This window comes from Brassica napus, chromosome A9 (assembly GCF_020379485.1).
Source record: "Brassica napus cultivar Da-Ae chromosome A9, Da-Ae, whole genome shotgun sequence".
NCBI lineage: Eukaryota > Viridiplantae > Streptophyta > Magnoliopsida > Brassicales > Brassicaceae > Brassica > Brassica napus.
Window position 1 is genome coordinate 29,217,127 of NC_063442.1, and position 21,792 is coordinate 29,238,918.

At 32.2% G+C, this 21,792-nt stretch overlaps 2 protein-coding genes, 1 long non-coding RNA gene and 1 pseudogene across 6 annotated transcripts; 3 read left to right on the plus strand and 1 right to left on the minus strand.

Annotated features, from left to right (window-relative positions):
- The first annotated feature begins 2,007 nt into the window (after positions 1-2,007).
- Positions 2,008-3,634, plus strand: LOC106364662. The gene has a single exon (XM_013804190.2). It carries the CDS (start codon positions 2,375-2,377, stop codon positions 3,158-3,160), a length of 786 nt encoding a protein of 261 aa, XP_013659644.1. The 5' UTR covers positions 2,008-2,374; the 3' UTR covers positions 3,161-3,634.
- Positions 3,635-4,521: 887 nt separating this feature from the next.
- Positions 4,522-7,423, minus strand: LOC106364663 (alcohol acyltransferase 9). 2 transcript variants are annotated; one of them, XM_013804191.3, is made up of 3 exons: positions 6,768-7,423; positions 4,867-5,740; positions 4,522-4,788 (listed from the first exon to the last, which is right to left on the minus strand). In XM_013804191.3, exons 1-3 carry the CDS (start codon positions 7,185-7,187, stop codon positions 4,766-4,768), a joined length of 1,317 nt encoding a protein of 438 aa, XP_013659645.1. In that variant the 5' UTR covers positions 7,188-7,423; the 3' UTR covers positions 4,522-4,765. The 2 variants fall into 2 exon arrangements, with proteins under 2 accessions (XP_013659645.1, XP_048596092.1); XM_048740135.1 differs by lacking the exon at positions 4,522-4,788 and having other exon boundaries at positions 4,838-5,740.
- Positions 7,424-10,500: 3,077 nt separating this feature from the next.
- LOC106364664 lies at positions 10,501-12,495 on the plus strand. Of its 3 annotated transcripts, none has more exons than XR_001273267.3 (4): positions 10,501-10,812; positions 10,887-11,113; positions 11,434-11,591; positions 11,976-12,495. It is a non-coding gene; the product is annotated as an uncharacterized LOC106364664 (long non-coding RNA). The 3 variants fall into 3 exon arrangements; XR_001273268.3 differs by having other exon boundaries at positions 10,505-10,812; positions 10,912-11,113; XR_001273266.3 differs by having other exon boundaries at positions 10,507-11,113.
- A 6,866-nt stretch (positions 12,496-19,361) lies between these two features.
- On the plus strand, positions 19,362-21,255 carry LOC106367312 (annotated as a pseudogene).
- The last annotated feature ends 537 nt before the right edge of the window (positions 21,256-21,792 follow it).

The window sequence follows — 21,792 nt, forward strand, 5'->3', positions numbered from 1 at the left end:
TGAGAGTAAAGTTGGAATCAAAGAATGATCCTATTTTTTCGATATCCTGCCAAAAGTCATTGAACAAAAATGCCTAGCCAACAAAATAAAATAAACGTCAGAGAGGAAGCATATATACTGAATAATATGAAATGCTAAACACAAAATTAAAGAAACCTGGATATTATGCTCTTTCACGGCCAATGGGATGATCTCAAAACCAAAGTCGTTGGATTCAGGATAACTCGATCTCAGACACATATACTGAATAATATGATATGTTTCATGATCCTCAGACACACCTCTCATCCATGGGAAGACAAGAATGTACACTGAATGCTGAAAAACCTAATAAAAACGAAAAACTACAACCATCCATGTGATGTGTAAACCAGCTAAGTTTGGATTTGTGATATATTGTGTTTTTGACACTTTGTATATATGTTTTCTAAATGGTTTTCAAATCCTTATCGAGTTCTTTTTTTTGAGTCATTACATGTTTGGAGTAGTTGTGGAACATTTGGAGGGACGGATGCAGGGAAGAATGTAATTTGGGAGAATTCCGTGCGGAGCAGCCGAATGGAGCAGCCGCTCCATCACTTAAGATTTTTAACAAAAGTTTCAAAGAATCAGAAACTTTATCTAGGGATCCCCTCTCTTTTTTCCAGCCGCCTGCGACCTCTTCTATATATTCTTTCATTCTCTTTTTAATAATCACTTCAGTTTTTACGTAGAACACATATTCTAAGGAAATTACTTACGATTTGCTTCTTTGTAAGGGAGAAGGATCTTTCACATCCTAGAGAAGAACCCATGAACCCTATTTTCATTCTTGCAATTGTTATTCATGTTTTCTTCATCATCCCTCTCTGTATTTTCTTTCTTTAAGGTTGAATAGTCTATTTGCTTAGTCTACGGTGCTAGGGTGTTTACATCGGTGAGTTAAACAAAAATAAGGTCATTGATTTATTGTCTCCATTCATTGTCACGCTTACTGCCTGTATTTAACCGGTCACTTAATGCTTGAAATTAGGCTTAATCTAATCATCAAAAGTGCATGAATGTGCATTTTGTCCCTAATCGGCGAAATTATATATTAGGAAAATTTGTGAACTAATCCAATCTGGACATAATGTTTATCATCGAGTTTTAATCCAAATGAAAATGTAAATATTGAGATCAATTGATAAAATGAGAGATACCACGAAAGTGGATCAATTTTTTTTGTGTATTTTGAGTTCTAGACTCGGGCTTGATAAAAATTTGAATATATGTTTAGCTCATGATCGTTTCACACCCGATCTTTCACCTTAGGCTTAGCTTCTTTATAATCTCAAAACCCAAAACCAATCATGTTACTTACTTGTTACAATTTCTTTTAGTTTAAAACCATATAACTTGATATTGATACCATAAGTACAAAGTGTAGAAACGGTACTCTGTAATTGAATTAAAAGTATTACAACTATTACTGTTAATTTGCTGCAAGAATTATATGGTATTATGTAATTTAGCTGCCGTTTAATTTAGTATCATTTTTTTTTAACTCAATGGTTAGTGGTCCATAATTGTTTTCCTTACATGTAGTATTCACATTTTTGAGATTTGCTTTGTTCTTAGAGATTACAGTTTTGAACCGACACCAAACTTATACGTCTTTTTTGGCATCAAACTTATACGTCTCAATGATCGAACACGCAACTAATTCTACCTCCATAACTGAAATCTTACTTCCAAAATGAAAATCTAGTGACGAACTCTTTTATTTAACAATGCAAGGAAGTTTCTCTTATGATAAATCCTGTCGCTGATACTCTACTATTTAAAAAAAAAAACAATGCAAGAAAATGTATCAAATGATGAATCTAGCCACTCTATTATTATTTTTGAAAACGTACAATGAATGTAGTAGTTTGAAGAGTACAAACAAATATAATATGGGTAATCTTAACACTATTACCAAAATAAAAATAAAGTAAATGGTTCCAACAAACACGTGTCAAGTTTTGTCCGGCGGTGTACGTTGCCCAAGCGTGCTTACATTGGCCCGGTCGTTGTTCGCTGCAGCTTCACCTGCTCTTTTATTACTCGCCAACTCGTTCCAACCATTCTTCACTTTTTTTAGTATATTACTTAATCACTTTATTCAAGTTGTCCCCAATAATGCGATCATTTTTTTTCTTTCTGGAATTGTACTTATTCACCTAATGCTTGTAGTCATGAAATTTCCACGACCAACCTATAAAGAAATAGATGATGATGATATATCCATTGGTTTCAATAATTCAACCAATTATAGAGTCTTTGCATCTCTATATAAAACCCTCAATTAATTGTTCAGACTAGTCAAAGTGATTATCCATAAAGTTTTTTTCCGGTTGGAATTACAAAAAACATGGCTTCGTTTGTCTCCCAAGATGTTGCCGCTGAGAAAGTTGACGCCATGAGGAGGTTCGAGAGAACGAGATACTTTTGGAAGTTTCTTCCAGTGATTGAAGCTCTTGTCGTCGTGTTACTTCTCCTCTCTTGGTTGACGCCGTCTCTTTCCGTGGGTGAGTACCTCCAGCGGATTCTTTCCGGTGGCTGGACCGGTGGTGTATTCATATTCGTCATTGTGAACGTTCTCATCGCCCTTATTTTCTCCTTATCTAACCACCACCAAAAAGTAACCGAACCTGATCTGTATTTTCAATACGTTTCTTCCTCCGCAACCACCAATACTCTCAGTGGTTTATCCTCCGCAACCACCACCACTCCTCTCGGTGGTTATTCTTCCTCCTCCGCCGTCGTCTCTAAACAGCCGGAGTCAGAAAACGAAGAAAAGACTTCAGGTGAAAAGTCAGGGACGGACTTGAGCTCCGTTACACTAACCGCCGAAGAGGCTCGACCGGTGAGGCGAGAGATGGTCCGGGCGGTCAGTTCCGTGGCGGAGACAGCTCATGCCATAAGAAGGAAGAATGAAATGACTTTTCTGCCCCCAGTCGCTACTGAGAGTAGTAGTGATCATCAGGTTTACAGGAGGTCGAGATCAGAGAGGCTTGATGTGCGGGGAGAGTTTCGTAGGAGCATGAGACGGTTGTGTGACATGGATGATCTGAGTAGTGATGAGTTTAGATCGACTGTGGAGACATTTATAGCTGGGAAGAAGAAGATGCTGTTGAAGGAATGGATGAAGCCGTGAAATATTATTAGGAACACGACTTCTACCAGAGGCTTTAACGTTTCATTTTGGATACATATTATATAATTTCTTGTGATTATTAGTGAGTTTGTCGTACGTTCCATTAGCATTTTCACTTCCTTGGTCAAAATTTAAGATAAATGTAATCGAAAAATAACAGCTACCATCCCCAGAAGTCAGAACTATCATTTTCATATTTTTGAACAAAATGTATAATTTTCCATGTTGAAGAAGGTAGATTTTTGTTTCAGATGTGGAGATGCCATTGAAGCTATATCTCATCCACATGATTTTGGACACGTTACCGTAACTGCATGGAGAGAATCTGAAGAATGGGTTTTAGAACGACATTGCTTTGTTTGTTTTTTAAAAAAAAAATGGCTGAAAAAAGTCTACATTGATACATATCACCCGGTTTAGTTTACAGAGTCTGTATGAGTCTGTATAAGTTGATACAAAAAAAATATATATAAACAAATTTAGCAGTAGTATAAGGGAGGGAGTATTAATTAATTTAGGTGCCTTCAACTATATAGTAAAAATGTGTATTTAATTTAAAAACTTACAAAAATACCGTTGGATCCATAGAAATGATTATGTTTTAATAAAAGAAAAGTAAAAAATAAGTTTTGAAACTCTTAAGCATGAAAAGGATGAGTTTAAGAGTATGATTGGTTTCCCTGCTACCACCCGTAAACGCAGCTTTTGCGGTTGGTAGCGGTTGTTGGTGATTTCTAACAATCACTCAAACCGCTTTAAACCGCTCTAAACTTCATAAATTCAAAAGATAGTTTCAGCTAGCGTTTACGGGAATAATTTTTTTTTTAAACAGTATAAATACAAAAATAAAATATTCAATAAAAAATCAGTAAGCGCTTGGGAAGCAGATAGCATAAGCCGCAACTGCAGCAGTTGGAAGAGTAAACTCCGTCTTTTTTTAGAATTAGACATGTTCGATTAATGTTGTATCTGTTCGAGCAGTTGAGATTACCTTTATGTCGATTATAAAGTCAATGTTCAAAGCTTCAGAATCTGCAGCTTGAGTTGTAACAGCGGAACATGGACTTGCAAATTATTTGTGGCCTCAGCATAAACAAGAACCTTAGTATGGCAGAGAACAGAATCAGAAGCTACTGCTGCATAGTCTATAGAACTTGCACACTAGTTGTCACAAAAGTTGGATGCTTGTCGTGTTGTATTGGTGCTGACAATGTGTAGCATTGTCATCACGAATCAGGACACCCACATCACTTGCTGACGTCTATTTTCACATTATTCGGTACTTCCTAGCTTGCTTTTTTTGTTTAACTTTCAATAATTTGAATTCAAAATTAATTAAACATTTTTGAACATTCACTCTCCGTTGCAAATTTTCCATCTATTAAGCTTTTAGCTCACAGAAATATTACTAACATGGTTTTTTGTTTAACCTCTTTTTTGTATTTTAAACTCTTTTACAAATATGGTTTCATCTTCTACAAAGATGTATATAGAGTAACTACTCCACTGAACAGTAGAAAACTTAAATCACTTGAAAATCGACACGTCCACGCCTTTTTCTTCGTCATAGAATCCACTGAATTATCTTTTACTCCCACGACTACTTTATAGGTGATAGATCATTGAAACTGTTAAGAAAATAAACTTTATTTAACCAAAAACCAATAATTAACTTCATTATGCAAAAGTTTTAGCTTCTATCTTACCTTTTTCGTCAAGAAACTTAACCATGTAATACTCCAGCCTCCTCAAAACATCCTCCGGCATCGACACCTGAACCCTAATGGCATCATAGTTTCCGGCCACCGGTAAAAATAAACAGTAGATGTCACTCGTCAAAGAGCCCATATACATTGGCTTCCCTTCTCCAAAATCCAACTCCTCTAATCCCAATCTCGCCCATTGTGAAATAACCAAACTGCTTGTGAGGTCTGTTTTTACAGTTTTATCCTCCAGTAAATCTATTGTTGATCTTACATATTCGTCGGTGATTCTCGCTTTCGCGTCTTGTATTAATTTTACCGCGTGGTAAATATTACCATTGACTAGGTCTTGTACTTTGCTCTCGGCGCAAGCTAGCACGAATCCGTTACCATAATACCCTTGGGGAAGTTCTGGAGTCAGCTTTTTCCTCATATTGACAGAGAACAAAAGTTTGACCTCCATGGTCAACGGCAAGTCGAGAGATCGAGCCCAAGAGCACCATGTGTGAGCCGCTAGTGCCTCGAACGTGGTGCATTCTAGCGAGGGAGCGCATATTTTCTTTAAGCGTAGGATAAGGGATGGTGTGAAGGTTAGAGTGGTGGGAGCCAGTGGTTGAGACTGTAAATACTTGCAAATGTTGAAGGTGGAGGTTTTGTTTACGGTGGTCCGGGTGAAACTGGGATGTGAGTGTGTGACATGCGGTGGATCTCGTGGTTCTAACATGTGTCGAGAGTGGAACGGTTGGATGGGAAGCGGAGCACTGGTGGTGTTGGCATGGGCCCATGCATGTAGGAACTGGGATGTGCCGATGCCGTCACAAAGGCAATGATTGATCGCAGTGCAGAGGATCATACCTCCGCAACGGAGATACGTCACCTGTGTCATACATCAACAAATTCATAAGGTTTTCTATGTTTAGTCTTTCTTCTATTGCATTGAATTCAAATAATAGTTTAAGAGCTAAACCCATAGGTGGTCTACTAGTAGACAAACTTTGAGAAATCGACTAGGTTCGAATCAACTACACGATACTAAATATGTGTTGTCATACAGATATGATGTTATAATTTGGACATCATTTGAATATCTAGAGAAAAGTCTGAAGATTGGTCTGGGATTTTCAATAGGTTCGGAATACCCGTAGTTTAATATAAAAAAAAAAACAATACAAGTTCATCCCCTGCTAAATTAAAATATCGAATTATGACCTCTTAAACATTTATTAAGTGATTTAAGAGTTTTAGTCACTAGATTAACTTAATATATATCAAAACATTACAAATTCGTATAACGTATTTGAAATACAAGTCATAGCATCAGTTGAACACACTTGTAAAATAAACTAGGCAAGTAAAAGAAGTTCTGATCTTCTTTGTTACCAAGAAACGAAAAAGAGTAATATAGAACCATAGATAGATCGACATGTTATTCTCTATGTGCCCTTCTTTTTTTTATCCATCAGATCTCCTTTTTGATATATTATTATTATTCTGATGACATTTATCAAATCTAATTATTAAAGTTCACATATTTTAAGGAAAAATGTGGTAGGAAAAGACTTTATATCATTCAGACATCAAATGCATTGCACAGCCTAAAAAATATGCATTTCTTATTTGAAAAGAATAAAGTAGCCGAATCAATTTAGGAGTCAAGGATCATATACATCTGAATTTTTTGTTTTGTCTTACTAACTGATCCATCCAACTTTATGGCATCTAAATTATTCGAGCTATGTTTATACAATTATACCCATCAAAAAGGAATAAATGGTCTATTTACAAAGTATCAAATAATATGTATGGAAACGTTTTAAGTTATGCATGATTTTGATATCGAAATCAAGTTTAAAGCAAGAAAAAAAAAATAATTGAAATACGAAGATAAAAGAAGGAAAAGGAACCTGTATGATAAGAGGAGGGATATCCAAGAAACCTGTAGCTTGAACCTTAAACAAGAGCTTCCTCCAAGAGCTTTTTGGTTTGCGTGAAATTTCAAGAAACTCTTGACGAGTTATATCCATGGACGCTTCTGCGAAAACTGCCCCCTCCCCATTACAGTCAACCTCGAGCTTGGTCTTGTCAGCGGAGACCTTGATCCGACCAGCGAACGGGTAGTAATCGACTAGAACCCTAGATAGAGAATCTTTGAGGGCTAGAGAGGAGGGAGACTTTTGGAAAAGGTAGAGGTACTTGATAGAGAATCTGAGAAAATGATGGTCGTCGAGGTTGGAAAGGTAGAGAGTGTGATTTGGCGTGGGAGAAGATGGAGTGATTAAGGTTGGTTGCTTTCCCTCGTACAAGCAATCTGGAAGTTCTTGCATCTTCCACTTTTTTTCTTGTTTGTCTTTTGAGAGAGAAAGAGAGATAGAGATGGTGGAAATGGAAACTAAGAAGCAAGATATGTGAATTGGAAAGATAAGTAGTGGTATTACTTGGAATCCTCTTAGACATGCAGCGTCTGCCCTCAAATATATAGATGCTATTTTAAACTATACAAATTTACAATCTAAAGATTTTATAGAGTAGTAAATATATGTAGAGTAAATATATAAAATAAATTATTGATCGGGTGTTTGGGCCGAATCACAACTAATCATCCAGAAGAACAGTATCCACAAATAGTTCAGCTTCAGATTTTCAAATGAGGCGTAAAACAGTATCCAGTATGTCGTCTGGTCAAACAAATAATAACTTAGTTTTTTGTGGAATTCATATTCTAGAACCGAGGGTTTCGGCCTTGCCCTCATGACAATATACATACAACCCCTAAACTATTTGAAAGAATGCACAGAAAAACAATGTTTATTTGACTGAGTCATGTGTTAATAGTCTACGTGATGGATGGGATTTTGAAAAGCCGGAAGGATTCACCAGAATATCTTTAGTCGTGGTGGTGGGAACCGGAATATGGGCCGGAAGTTTAACTAATCAGCACCCATAACAATCTAGTGGTCGGAGAAGAAATTGGATTCTTTTGTGGGACCTTTGGTGCAATACCTCAGTCATGGATTGTTAGGCAGGATGTATCAAAACATTGTTTAATGGTGGTGATTGGAACACTTTTTGATGACTTGCTAATACTTTGAGAAGATTAGATACAATGGTCCCAAAGTATGTCAGGACTCAATCATTGGTAAATTTTCATTATGAAATTTTCCAGCTACACCACTTCGTTGCTACTTAAGATAATAATGGGTTTAGATTTATATTTACCAATAATTGATAATGGGATTCAATACGAACAAAACTTAGGTTCATCCCTAAATACCATTTTAAAATATTAAAACTAAAAAAAAATACATTAGTTTTTGTCCTTTTTCCTTAGTTATTCACCATAATTCATTGGAGTATATGTGGGTTTGAACTTTGAACTAGGTCAAGACATTTGTAATTAAACTCAAAATCTGAATTGAATCCAAATCTGATTTGATCAATAAAAGCATCCAACCGGATTTTACAATAAAATAGTTTTGACTTAAGATATTATCTAAATCAAAGAAGTATATGAAAATAGCTATAGATCCAAATCAAAATTTGATTTCAAAATGAATGTTCATAACTTAAATAAATAACTAGATATTGATCCGTGCATCTGCATAGGTGTTTTTTTTAAATCTTTTACCTTGTTAAAAATTTATCATACATAATTTTTGGTAACTATTTTTTATTCTTTCCAATATTTTCTCAATGATTAGTATGTTTTATAGTTTATATGCAGAAATTTTATTAATTATTTTGAAATGTAAATTGTTTAAATTATTTTTATATATATATATATTTATCTTGTTGGTTTAACATTGAAATGATAGAGTAACTATTTCCACAAATGAAGCATTTTTACTTGAATTTACTGTGTGGGTTTAAGAGGTTTGACATTTTTGAAAAAAGTAAAAATTGTTTAGGCAGACATATTTAGTTGTTATGTGAATTTTAATATGCTTTGAAGCTACATATATGAATCTAATGTGCTTTGTTAGTCTTAGTATCTAAACTATACTAAAAGGGAAATATGCTGATCAGCTAAGCCATCTACGTAGGCAAAAAAAATCAACCAATAAAAAAGAGTTATTTTGCCACGTCAAAACAGTTTTCGTAGAGTTAAAAAAAAAATCTCAATCACAAACAGGCTTTTTGCGAGAGCCCAGCTTTCCTATTACACAAATGCTCCGTCTTCCTGATTCTCACTTGAGCGTACTGTTATCATCCCTTCGGTTTCTCTTCTCTAATATCATAAATCCCATTAATAATCAGTCACAAAACCACATTCTTTACGGCAGCAATCTAACATCACGAAACTCTTTCTATTCCTTCATCTGTATACCTTATATATCCTTCTGCTTTTAGCTACTCCCCTTCACCACATCCGCAGAAACCAAATAATCCCAGCAATTGATGGCAAACAAAATCGTCAATATAATTTTCTCTCTGGTGAGTTTCAGTTATGAAGAATGTTGTCTTTTGCTCTTTTAATCGTCATCTGGCTTTATAAAGTGCTTTCAAAGCCCTTGCTTTGGTTTTCATTGACAGAGAATGAAGGCGATCGTTTTCATTGACAGAGAATGAAGGCGATCGTGATCTCGAGTCCGAGAAGTGGAAGACCCAGAAGATGATGTTCTTATTATAGTTCAAGGACGTGCTCTGAGACGAACTGATTTATCGTTTGCCATTGGTCTCCAATGCTCCAGAACCATCGAATCCATCATCATGTCTATCACTCGCCGGAAACCAGGTAGAGATTACTAAATTTACAAGATTGTGGTTAGGAGTTATAATACTCAGCCTGTGTTCAGTTCCTTTGATATATGTGAGATTGATTATAGGATTGGTGTGAATATGCTGCTCGGTGCTCATTTCATGTTCTTATTGACTTAGTATACACTGATAAAACAACTGAGATTGTATTGGAGAAGTTTTTGCTTGCAATCTTTTTCATCTGTTTAACTGTTGATTAAAAAGCTTTGTCCAGTCTATGTTGGATTGCCTTCAAATCCTCTATGTAGGCTTTAGATTAAAGTCTTAAACTTTATGACACTGCTCTATTTGTCTCAGGTCTGTGCTCTTCTTTCTGGAGGAGTATATGCAAAGAAAGTTGTTGTACCCATTGAACAAATCCTTCCAGTCCCGCAGGTTTCTTCGTAGAAAAAACAGCTATTTTCCCTAAAGTGGAGCTTGGTTTCCCTGAATAACAACAAGGCTTATGAATTTACGTAAGTTTCCTTCTTCTACTCTCACTCTATGTCCTAATACTGGTTAGCCAAACCTAGAAGATGCTCCAATTTAGGAAAGATCATGAGACTAGCTCAGTTTAGTGCGTAATGATCCTTTTGATAATAAGTTTTCTCTTACTTGAATTGAAGCCTATTTAATCTTTCCTTTTTTTTCCTACAAATCTCTCTGCAAATTATCTTTTTAGATATTCAATTATATTTCGCCGCACTACAGGTGAGTGAAAAAGAGTAGTTCAGGTGGAAAACATGTTTTAATATGGAATTCCAAGGAAGATATTCAACATCTTAGTGAAAATGAATACGCTGGGAAGTTAGCCATCTACGTAGGCAAAAAAAATCAACCAATAAAAAAGAGTTATTTTGCCACGTCAAAACAGTTTTCGTAGAGTTAAAAAAAAAATCTCAATCACAAACAGGCTTTTTGCGAGAGCCCAGCTTTCCTATTACACAAATGCTCCGTCTTCCTGATTCTCACTTGAGCGTACTGTTATCATCCCTTCGGTTTCTCTTCTCTAATATCATAAATCCCATTAATAATCAGTCACAAAACCACATTCTTTACGGCAGCAATCTAACATCACGAAACTCTTTCTATTCCTTCATCTGTATACCTTATATATCCTTCTGCTTTTAGCTACTCCCCTTCACCACATCCGCAGAAACCAAATAATCCCAGCAATTGATGGCAAACAAAATCGTCAATATAATTTTCTCTCTGGTGAGTTTCAGTTATGAAGAATGTTGTCTTTTGCTCTTTTAATCGTCATCTGGCTTTATAAAGTGCTTTCAAAGCCCTTGCTTTGGTTTTCATTGACAGAGAATGAAGGCGATCGTTTTCATTGACAGAGAATGAAGGCGATCGTGATCTCGAGTCCGAGAAGTGGAAGACCCAGAAGATGATGTTCTTATTATAGTTCAAGGACGTGCTCTGAGACGAACTGATTTATCGTTTGCCATTGGTCTCCAATGCTCCAGAACCATCGAATCCATCATCATGTCTATCACTCGCCGGAAACCAGGTAGAGATTACTAAATTTACAAGATTGTGGTTAGGAGTTATAATACTCAGCCTGTGTTCAGTTCCTTTGATATATGTGAGATTGATTATAGGATTGGTGTGAATATGCTGCTCGGTGCTCATTTCATGTTCTTATTGACTTAGTATACACTGATAAAACAACTGAGATTGTATTGGAGAAGTTTTTGCTTGCAATCTTTTTCATCTGTTTAACTGTTGATTAAAAAGCTTTGTCCAGTCTATGTTGGATTGCCTTCAAATCCTCTATGTAGGCTTTAGATTAAAGTCTTAAACTTTATGACACTGCTCTATTTGTCTCAGGTCTGTGCTCTTCTTTCTGGAGGAGTATATGCAAAGAAAGTTGTTGTACCCATTGAACAAATCCTTCCAGTCCCGCAGGTTTCTTCGTAGAAAAAACAGCTATTTTCCCTAAAGTGGAGCTTGGTTTCCCTGAATAACAACAAGGCTTATGAATTTACGTAAGTTTCCTTCTTCTACTCTCACTCTATGTCCTAATACTGGTTAGCCAAACCTAGAAGATGCTCCAATTTAGGAAAGATCATGAGACTAGCTCAGTTTAGTGCGTAATGATCCTTTTGATAATAAGTTTTCTCTTACTTGAATTGAAGCCTATTTAATCTTTCCTTTTTTTTCCTACAAATCTCTCTGCAAATTATCTTTTTAGATATTCAATTATATTTCGCCGCACTACAGGTGAGTGAAAAAGAGTAGTTCAGGTGGAAAACATGTTTTAATATGGAATTCCAAGGAAGATATTCAACATCTTAGTGAAAATGAATACGCTGGGAAGTTAGCTTCTTTTGTTTATCGATATGATGACATCGTACTTATGCTTCCTACAGGGGATAGAAGTAACAGCGTGAGCCTTAGTCCATTGCAGAGAGTAAAACGAGATACTGGAGGATCCTATGAGAATTTTTCTGCTACCAAAAGCAAGGAGATTTATCGCGTTGCTGATCCGAGTTTGACAGTTTCATTCCTCACCGAATCTGTTCTCTCTCCCTTGACGACTACCACATCCCCGGCTCTGTCTCTTTTCCCCCAGACAGGTTCAGGTTCCACACACATGTGGATTTCCAAGCTAACATGAGGCTCAGGGGTGATCTCTACGGTAATCTATGTGATTTTAAAAATCTGCATATCGATTTATGTTTAGATTTCTATACTAATCTGTAGTAGAGATGGTGACTATGACTGGTAGAACGAGTAACGATTTGTAGTAGAGAAGACTCCTTTATCCTAGAACCGTGCATATTCAATAAAACTCTAAACAATTATAGCTTACGTTTATTTGATGTAAAACTAAAGGATATATATGTTTACAGCTATCTCTATAATATTATTTGAGAAGTCAGTTTCCTATGTGTCGCTCCCATATTAACTCTCACGATGGTTGATTACACTGATACCCTTAATGAATTAAAAATATTAAACACTATTATTTTTTTTACTTAGTTTCCTTTTAAAAAATTTCCAAAACATATACATATAATAAAAAAAGGAATTTTTTTATAAAGTTAAAAAAAATTGAAAACGAAAATATATGTATATATAATATGATTTCGAAAAAAGGAAAGTTCACAAAATAGTAATATTACATTTAAAAAATATTTTTAAATAAACAAAATATAGTTTTGAAGTAATAAAATACTTTATTTATATCTATATTTTTTTAGATGAAAAACATAAATTTGTATATAATGTGATTTTATTAAAAAAATTTACACAGATAATCTTGATATTAGAAAAAGAAATAACATTTCTTTCAGAACATAATTTTAAACAATACAAAAAAAAAATTCAAAATAATAGAAGTATTTTTAAATATCTAACTATTTTCTTAGAAGATTACACAAAATAATTGAGAAACATAAATTGATATATGTTTAATTGACTAAAAATAGTTTATAATTAGTATTATTTATATATTTTTCATATATTTTGTTGACTATAATAGCTTCCAATTACATCAAAAACAATATCGATAAATTATATTTTACTTATATAATATTATTTTCAAATAAAATTACAATTTTGTGTACTGTTATTTTTAAGAGATATTGAAAACAAAAAAAAATCAAATAGTTGTAAAATAGATATATTATAATTTATCATTATTAAAGTTATTTGTTTTCTTAATATTAAATTTTCTTTTAAATTTTATGTTTGTGGAACTTAATATAACTATAATCAAAATACCAAAGCAAATATGAATTCTCATTTTTAATATTAATTTAATTAAATTTTAGTTTCCATTCAATAAATTAAAAGCATAAAGTTATTTAGAATTTATAGAATATTTTAATTATTATAAATATTAATATGTGTTCATGAGCTTCTAGAAATGTATCACCTACTTATGTATGTAACTTCCTATTGAGCATCACTTTCTTTTATAATTTATTTTTAAAAACATCAATATATAATTTGATAAATATTATGAAAATACATGCATGTGTAAACGATAAATAAAATTGATTTGATTTGACTTGATTATAATAAAAATAAAAATATATCATTTGAATTTGAAAGAATAACAATAAATCAATATACTCACAACATGAGTGATTCGACTAATCTAACTTATATATAAAATTATAGATTTAACTAAAATAAGAATATATAATTTTATAAGAATAGTAATTTATTTTATAAATATAAATCATAGAACAACTCAAAACATATTAAAATGAAAATAAAATATTAAACAACTGTTACAATTTAGTTCTTTTCTAAAATTTATATATATATGCATGAGACTTCAGAATATTATCATTATATTAATTTATGTAAAATGGAATCATACACTTTAGTTTATTTTATTTTTTTTAGTCCAAGCACAAAATATTTGAAGTTATACATAATATTCATAAAATATATTTATATATTTAAGACAATAACCACCTAAATGCAAATAAGAAATTAATCAAAATTTTAATATATTTAGAATAAAAAATATTATAGTTGAATTCAGAGATGCATTCCAAATTACGCAAATTATAACTAAATTGACTGTAAAAACAACAAAACCGATTAAATATAACATATATAAAATCATATGTATTATTAAAGTAATATAATATTATAAATATAAATGATGCATACAAATTATAAATTAATTTAAAATTAAAAGTAAATAGTAATTAATTATTATAGTATATTTACTTCAAAAACATTTATATCCGTGCATGAGCACGGGAAAATCACCTAGTTATTCTCTTAATTGGAATAAATTTTGTTTCTCTTTACAAATGTACAACAAAAACTTAAAGTTAAGCCATGGTTTTCAAAAAAGCTCAACCATATTTTCTTTGTATTTGTTAAAACACTTATCTTATATATAACTTTTACTGGACTAGATCTTATTTTATTCATTCCTTCTCTGATATTCCATTTTTCTCCAAGTTAAAAATTACTTAGTTTTTAAAATTATATACGTAGTTTTAGTATTTAGAGTAATCACATGTCGTAAATCATAATATCAATTTATATTTGTTTGTTTGTTTCATAATATTTTTACAAAACTTCATTTGGGATTACTTTATTGTATTTATTTGAAATTATTTAAACGTTAAACTACACTCTGTTTTGCAAATAGAGAAATGTGATAAGCATAGATTGTGCGAGCGGAAATTTGGTTTTACAGAAATGAAAAACTTGGTTATCTTCATATGTCATGATTTTTTGAAGAGTGAAAGATGCAGCAGCTTTCAATAAATTTATTGCTGAGATAGTTTGCGTAAGGAGTCTAAAACACCGAAGTGTGGTTTCACTTTTCGTGTACTCTATAAGAGAACATGAGTTATTATTAGTCTTTGAGTACATGCCAAACTGTCGTCAAGATATACAAAAATTCATGATTTACATATGAACTGATATTGTTAGAGAATATACAAAATAAAATAGTTCGAATCTGAGAGACTTTACGTATGATAATGCGAGTAGATTAATACAATATAACACTAACAAATTTTACGTATGTAAAATTCATGATTTACATATGAACTGATATTGTTAGAGAACATACAAAATAAAATAGTTTAAATATGAGCGACTTTAAGTAAGACAATGCGAGTAGCTTAATACAATATAACACTAACAAATTTTTAAGAGTTGTAAAATAACTACCAAAATAAATTACTAAACCTTTTTAAAAAATATAAACAAATTTTAAATCACTTGAGTATAACAAAAAGAAAAATTTACAACACATAATTCAGATATTATACTTTAAAATTAACCGTTATTTTTTAATTACTAAACAAATTTCAAAATAGAAAACTATAAAATTCTACATGAAATCCACATAATAAAAATTATTATAAAAACAAATCCAAAATAAAATAACAATAGTAATAAAACTCAAGCATTTACTTATATTAAATTCTTTGCTATTTATTGTTGTATCAATATCTTATACACCTAATTATGTATGTGATCCGAGAATATAATAGAACATTTAAATATAAAGAAAAACATAAAAAGCTAAAATGAATTTGATGTTAAAAGATATAAACACAAATTTTTGGTAATACTTATGTAAATTTATAAAATTTAAAGATAAGAATTATTAATTTAAGATTTTAAATAAACATATAGTTATATAAGTCTTTTTAATTAATCTATTATTAAATTATATTATATTTTGAATTGACCCAACATAAAATTAAATAAATTTATAACAGTATCATATTTATTAATTAGTTTATGTTATACATCTAAAATGATTATTTCATTTACACTTACATTTTAATTTTAAGCATATTAATTTTACAAATATATGTTAAGAACATAACTTTCTTACATTTTTTTATCATCAAATTTTACTTACAACTATATGTACCACTACAACACATACTGACTGTAAGCAAAATAATAGTCATTTGTGTCATGCCCATCATTTATGATCGTTTTGGATGATATGCTAATCTTTGGATTTATAGGTATTTTTGAATTTTGTTTTTTTTAATGAATTTGTTTATCTTAAAAATGGATTCTATAGTTTTTGATATCTTACTCTATTAAAAGGGGAGTATAATCTTCATTGAGCCTATCCACCTCAGCAAATTAAATCAGCCAATAAATTATGATTTTTTTGCCGTGTCACTATTTATTGACAAGATTTTTTTGTCATGTCACTATTTATTAGGGGTGGACAAAAAAACCGAACCAAACTGAGTTAAACCAAACCAACCGTACCGAAACCGATTCAAACCGAACCGAAGTCTATTTCAACCATTTGGTTGAAGATTTTTCTAACCCGAATGGTTTGGTTTTAAACCGAACCGAACCAAAAAACCGATGTATTTTTGTAATTATTTAAATTAAAAATATTAGTAATACCAATATACCAAAATTTTAATACCATACCACATATTTTCAACTTTCATTTATTAACATATATTCTTCTAACCAAATATGTTTTCATTAAATATTTGATTTAAAAAAATAGAAAAGTATTTATCTTTATATTCTTATATAAATGTAAACATGAATGTTAAATATAAACCTAAAACCTAAAATCTAAAGAAAATTTTATTAAAAACAAAAGTTCTTTTTCACATCGTCACATGGAAGATGATTCATTGCAAGCTTTTTAATAATGATATAAGAGACATTACTAATGATGTTAGTTTTTTTTAGTTAGCTTTCATTTTTTTTAATTCTTATATATTTTTGTGACTTTTTAAATGTTTTTTTTCACTTTTATATTGAGTTTAGTTCACATAGTTTATGTTTACGTAATTTATGATTTAAAACATAACTAGATCTCGATCCGTGCAACCGCACGGGTTTTTGTTTTCAATTATTTTTATATAATTTTTTTTCAATTCTAAATTAGTATATATTATAATATATATGTATATATCAATTTTTAAAACATAATACGTTTACGGTATTTTTTTCATTGAATATATATTTTCAAACTTACACATGTATTTGTATCTTTTTCTATGTATATATTTTGGATTATTATTTCATTATTAAAATTGTAACTATATATATAAAGATTAGTAAAATATTATTTTATTATCATATTCAAAAATATTGTAACATTTCACAAATTTAGAAAGTTTTTTAAAAAAATTATTTTTCGCTTCATAGATTTATATTATCGAGTAAATAATTAAACATTGGTTTAATGTAGTAAATATTAATCATTGTTAGATAATATGATTTTTGTTATTTAAAAAGAATATTTATAATTTTAAAAGTTAACATCGACAAATATTTAAATAATTAACATATGGAGGTATAACATTACAATATTAAATTATATATATTTAATTTATACTATCCATAAATCCAATAGATCATCTATTTTTTAAATCCAATTATTCATAGCCCAATAAAAATTTCTGGTATGCCTAAAATTTAAATGATAAGATTAGAGATTAGATGTAACATGACTTTCTATGAATAGGTCCATTAGGTACATTTTTTAAAAAAAAATCACACATGAATCAAAATTGTGACTTCTGTTTTAATATATAAGATTTCTCTTAAAAAATTAAACTAAGAAGAACCTAACTAAGAAGAACCTAAATAAACTGATCCAAAAAATAAATTAAACCGAACCGAATATAAATCAAATGAACACAAACCGAACCGAACCGAACCAAACTAACTATGGTTTATTTCAATTCGAAAAATACTAGAACCGAACTAACCAAACCGAACCGAGAAAATAACCGAAGTGTCCACCCCTACTATTTATTGAATCCAATAAAACACTTCATCTTCATTGTTCTTATTGAAGTCTCTGAAATTGTTGTTATCCTACATTTAAGAACCTCTATTTTTTAAAACTTAATTCTCTTCGTTGATCCTTGCAAGATGAGAGACGATGATGTTTCACCTTCTGTTGTTTTTCTTTATAACTCTTTCGCTGAATCTTAGCCAAAGGTATCACTTCTTATAATTTGAAATCCTGCTAAATTTTAGATGTAATATTTAGTTTACAAAACGAAATAAAATAACCATACACTACATTCTCATCTTTATTGTGTTAATCATGTTATTCTTTTTTGGTTTCGTATGATGGAAACCTATTTTACAACACATAATCCATGATATATTTGAGAAACTAAAAATAAAAACTTACGCCATTTTCAGAAATAAAAAATAAAAATAGAAAACTCTGTACTACAAAATATATGCAGAACATAGTAAAAAACATTTGGTTTAAATGTGTCATACATGAATATATCCTAAATATATACTAAATACAATCTAGAATGCAAAAATATACATACAAAAATGAAAAGTTTTACCAAATTATACCATATCATTCGCGTGTAAATACCCACATAGTATATGGAATAATATGTTCAAATAATAGACCACTATTTTAAAGGAATAGATAAATATGCAAAGTTATAAAATTTAAAATTACAAGTAACACGTAAAATTGTAGGACAAAACAATTGAGTTCAATAAATAAAATTGCATAAAGTTAATGAATTTTTAAAAATAAATGCAAAAAACAATACGAAATATAAACCGCGCGTAGCGCGGTTAAAAATCTAGTGTAGGTTAAGAAGAAAACTTAACAAAACATTAACCAAGCGTGATTTACACGTTTAAAAAAAGAAATATAAGCATTTTAAGTAATTGAAAATCGTTCTTTTTAATTTTAATAGTTTATCATATTTGGTAATTAAGAACAGAGAAATAGATTGATAACAATAAAATAGCTTATGAAGAATGTGGTTTACTTTCTTATTATTTTTGTATATTTAGCATTTTATAATTGATATATGTATGTATAAATCGATATGTGGAATATAAAGCAATGAAAACTGATGTTTTGTATAAGAATGAAATATTTCATGCTTATTTTAAAGAGATTCGAGATTTTGTTTGAATATCTCAATTGATTTATGTTTTAATGTTGGTTATTTAATGTTGTTAAATAAAAAATAAGACTAGTGGCATTTTTTGTAAATATTTAGAAAAAGTGAGGACTAAATATTAATTGTATTTGTGTTTTAATAGATTAGATTAAATATTTAGTCTAATGCTTATTTTTAGTATTTAGTCATATATAAAAATTTTAAGTTTTTTAAATTATATTAGTTAGTGTTATTTTATTGATTTTAATTTACGGATATTTTAGAAATGAGTTTAGATTCATAATAAATCTTACTTAAATTAATAAAATCTATACAAACCCAAAATGTTATAAGCAGAATCCAATAAAACTATTACAAAAAAAAAATCAAATGAAAATTACAAAACTGAACAAAAAATTTAAAAAATTCAAAGATCCGACACAAACCAGAATATGTATCTTCTTCGAACTCTCTCGCATACGTACTAGAAACATATCATAGGAGTTAATGATGACATCATCACCCAAATTATTACTCCAATCCAATGTTTAACAGACTGCTCCTGTCCTCTCCGAGCCATATTATAGCCACGTGTCCACGAACCCGATTAACGTTCAGATCTCGGCGAGCTAGAGAGCCTAGAGCTGAACGAACGAAGACCGAGTCGAGCTTAAAATCATCATACGAATGGGTGCTCTTATAATCTGATTTGGAGCATGTGAGTGAGTGAGGGGTTCAACGTAATCCGAGATGCCTTCAATCCGGCGAACTCTCTCCCCATGCTCCCTCTCGTCCTCTCCTTCAAACCGCAACGGGAAGAGGTAGCCGTAGATGGAGTAAGTTTCGTGGAGATTGAGAAGAAGGAGGAGGAGATGGAGTTTGTGCCGAGGAAGCTCATCATTGTGGTGACACCAACGTACAATCGAGCGATGCAGGCGTATTACTTGAACAAAATTGCTCACACTCTGAGGCTGGTGGAGTCTCCTGTGCTTTTGGATAGTGGTGGAGGGCAATGCGGCGTCGTTTGAGACCTCGGAGATTCTGAGAAAGGCGGGGGTATAGACACTTGGTTTGCAAGAGGAACATGGCGAGTTTAAAGGACAGTGGAGTTCACCAGAGGAACACTGCTTTGGAACATATAGAATTGCATAAGCTCGATGGGGTTCTTTACTTTGCGGATGATGACAATTTGTACTCGCTTGAGCTGTTTCAGAGCTTGAGACAGATCATGTGAGTTAAATAAAAAAGAGTGGAACTTTGCTTTGCTTTTGAATTGTGGTAATGGATGAGGATATGGTTAGATTGTTGGATTCTTCTGAGAGATTGATTGAATTTTGAAGCGTTCGTTGAGGAGAACTCTTTTGTCTTCACTTTGTGATTCTCTAGTGTCGTTGGTAGCATACTCGTATGACTCTGTTGTTGAAACATATATGAATTTGAAGTGTATTATGCACAAAACCTGGACTGTTTACTTTCTATGCTTTGCTGCTTACTCTTCCAAGTGCTCAGTCTACATTTTGTTTGAGAGATTTGTTCATTTCTTGTCATTGATTAGGGTCTTCTTGTTGAACTTCTCTTTGTCCTGGTCTTGGTCTTGGTCTTCTGACCATTCCCTTCTTTCCATGCTTGTCAATTCTGACGGCATCATAACCAAAGCCTAACTTCTTCTAAAGTATATATGTCCCCCATTTTAATTTGCTATACTTTCTTCTTCTTCTGTGTAGACGATTTGGAACGTGGCCTGTTGCAATGCTTGCGCCAAGCAAAAACAAGGCCATCCTTGAGGGTCCAATATGCAACGGAAGTCAAGTCATTGGATGACACACTAATGAGAAGAGTAAAAGACTTAGGAGGTTCCATGTCGATATGTCCGGATTTGCTTTCAACAGCACTATACTCTGGGACCCTAAAAGGTGGAGACGTCCCGTTTCCCATCCAACCCGCCAACTAGACACCACCGTAAAGGAAGGTTTTCAAGTATGAGTTTCTCCTTTTATCTATGGGTGCGGAGTGAACCGCCTGTGTAATCTTATTATAGCATGACAACGTGTGTGTTTCCAAGCAGGAGACAACATTTATAGAGCAGGTGGTTGCACAAATACTATGAGATCTAATAATGTCAAAATCATTGTTATATTCTTAATTTGTTGCTGAAATATGGCTAGTTGGTATCCTAGACTTATTCAAGAACAGTGGTTTTGGGTATTATTGATTCTTATGGTGTCCAAGTGTAATTGAATATTTTACAAATCGATACCCTTTAGGAAGAGATTGAATATTGTACAAATCGATACCCTTTAGGAAGCGATTGTGATGGGCAAATACCCAACTTGAATCCATGTAATATCTAATGGTCAAATCTATAATAATAAAGGAGAGCTTTCTCCCACCTCCTGCAGCCACGTCCTTCTTTAAGGGTGGGCATATGTCGCCACGTGTCGGCGCTTAATTGGTTACGTTTTTTTTGTTTTTTCCCCTTATCCGATTTCACTGGTCTCCTCTCTCCTCTCTGCCATGCCGGATCTCTCTCTCTCTCGAGATCTATCCCGTGCCTCGCTCTAGAGAACGCGAGAAACACCACCGGTCTCCTCTCTCCTCTCTGCCATGCCGGATCTCTCTCTCTCTCTCACATGCCTCGCTCTAGAGAAGGCGAGAGCCACCACCGGTCTCCTCTCTCCTCTCTGCCATGCCGGATCTCTCTCTCTCTCTCCCGTGCCTGGCTCTGTCACGGGGACAAGAGAGAGAGAGAGAGATCTCTCTCCTCTCTCTCTCTCTCTCTCTCTCTCTCTCTCTCTCTTCTCTCTCTCTCTCTCTCTCTCTCTCT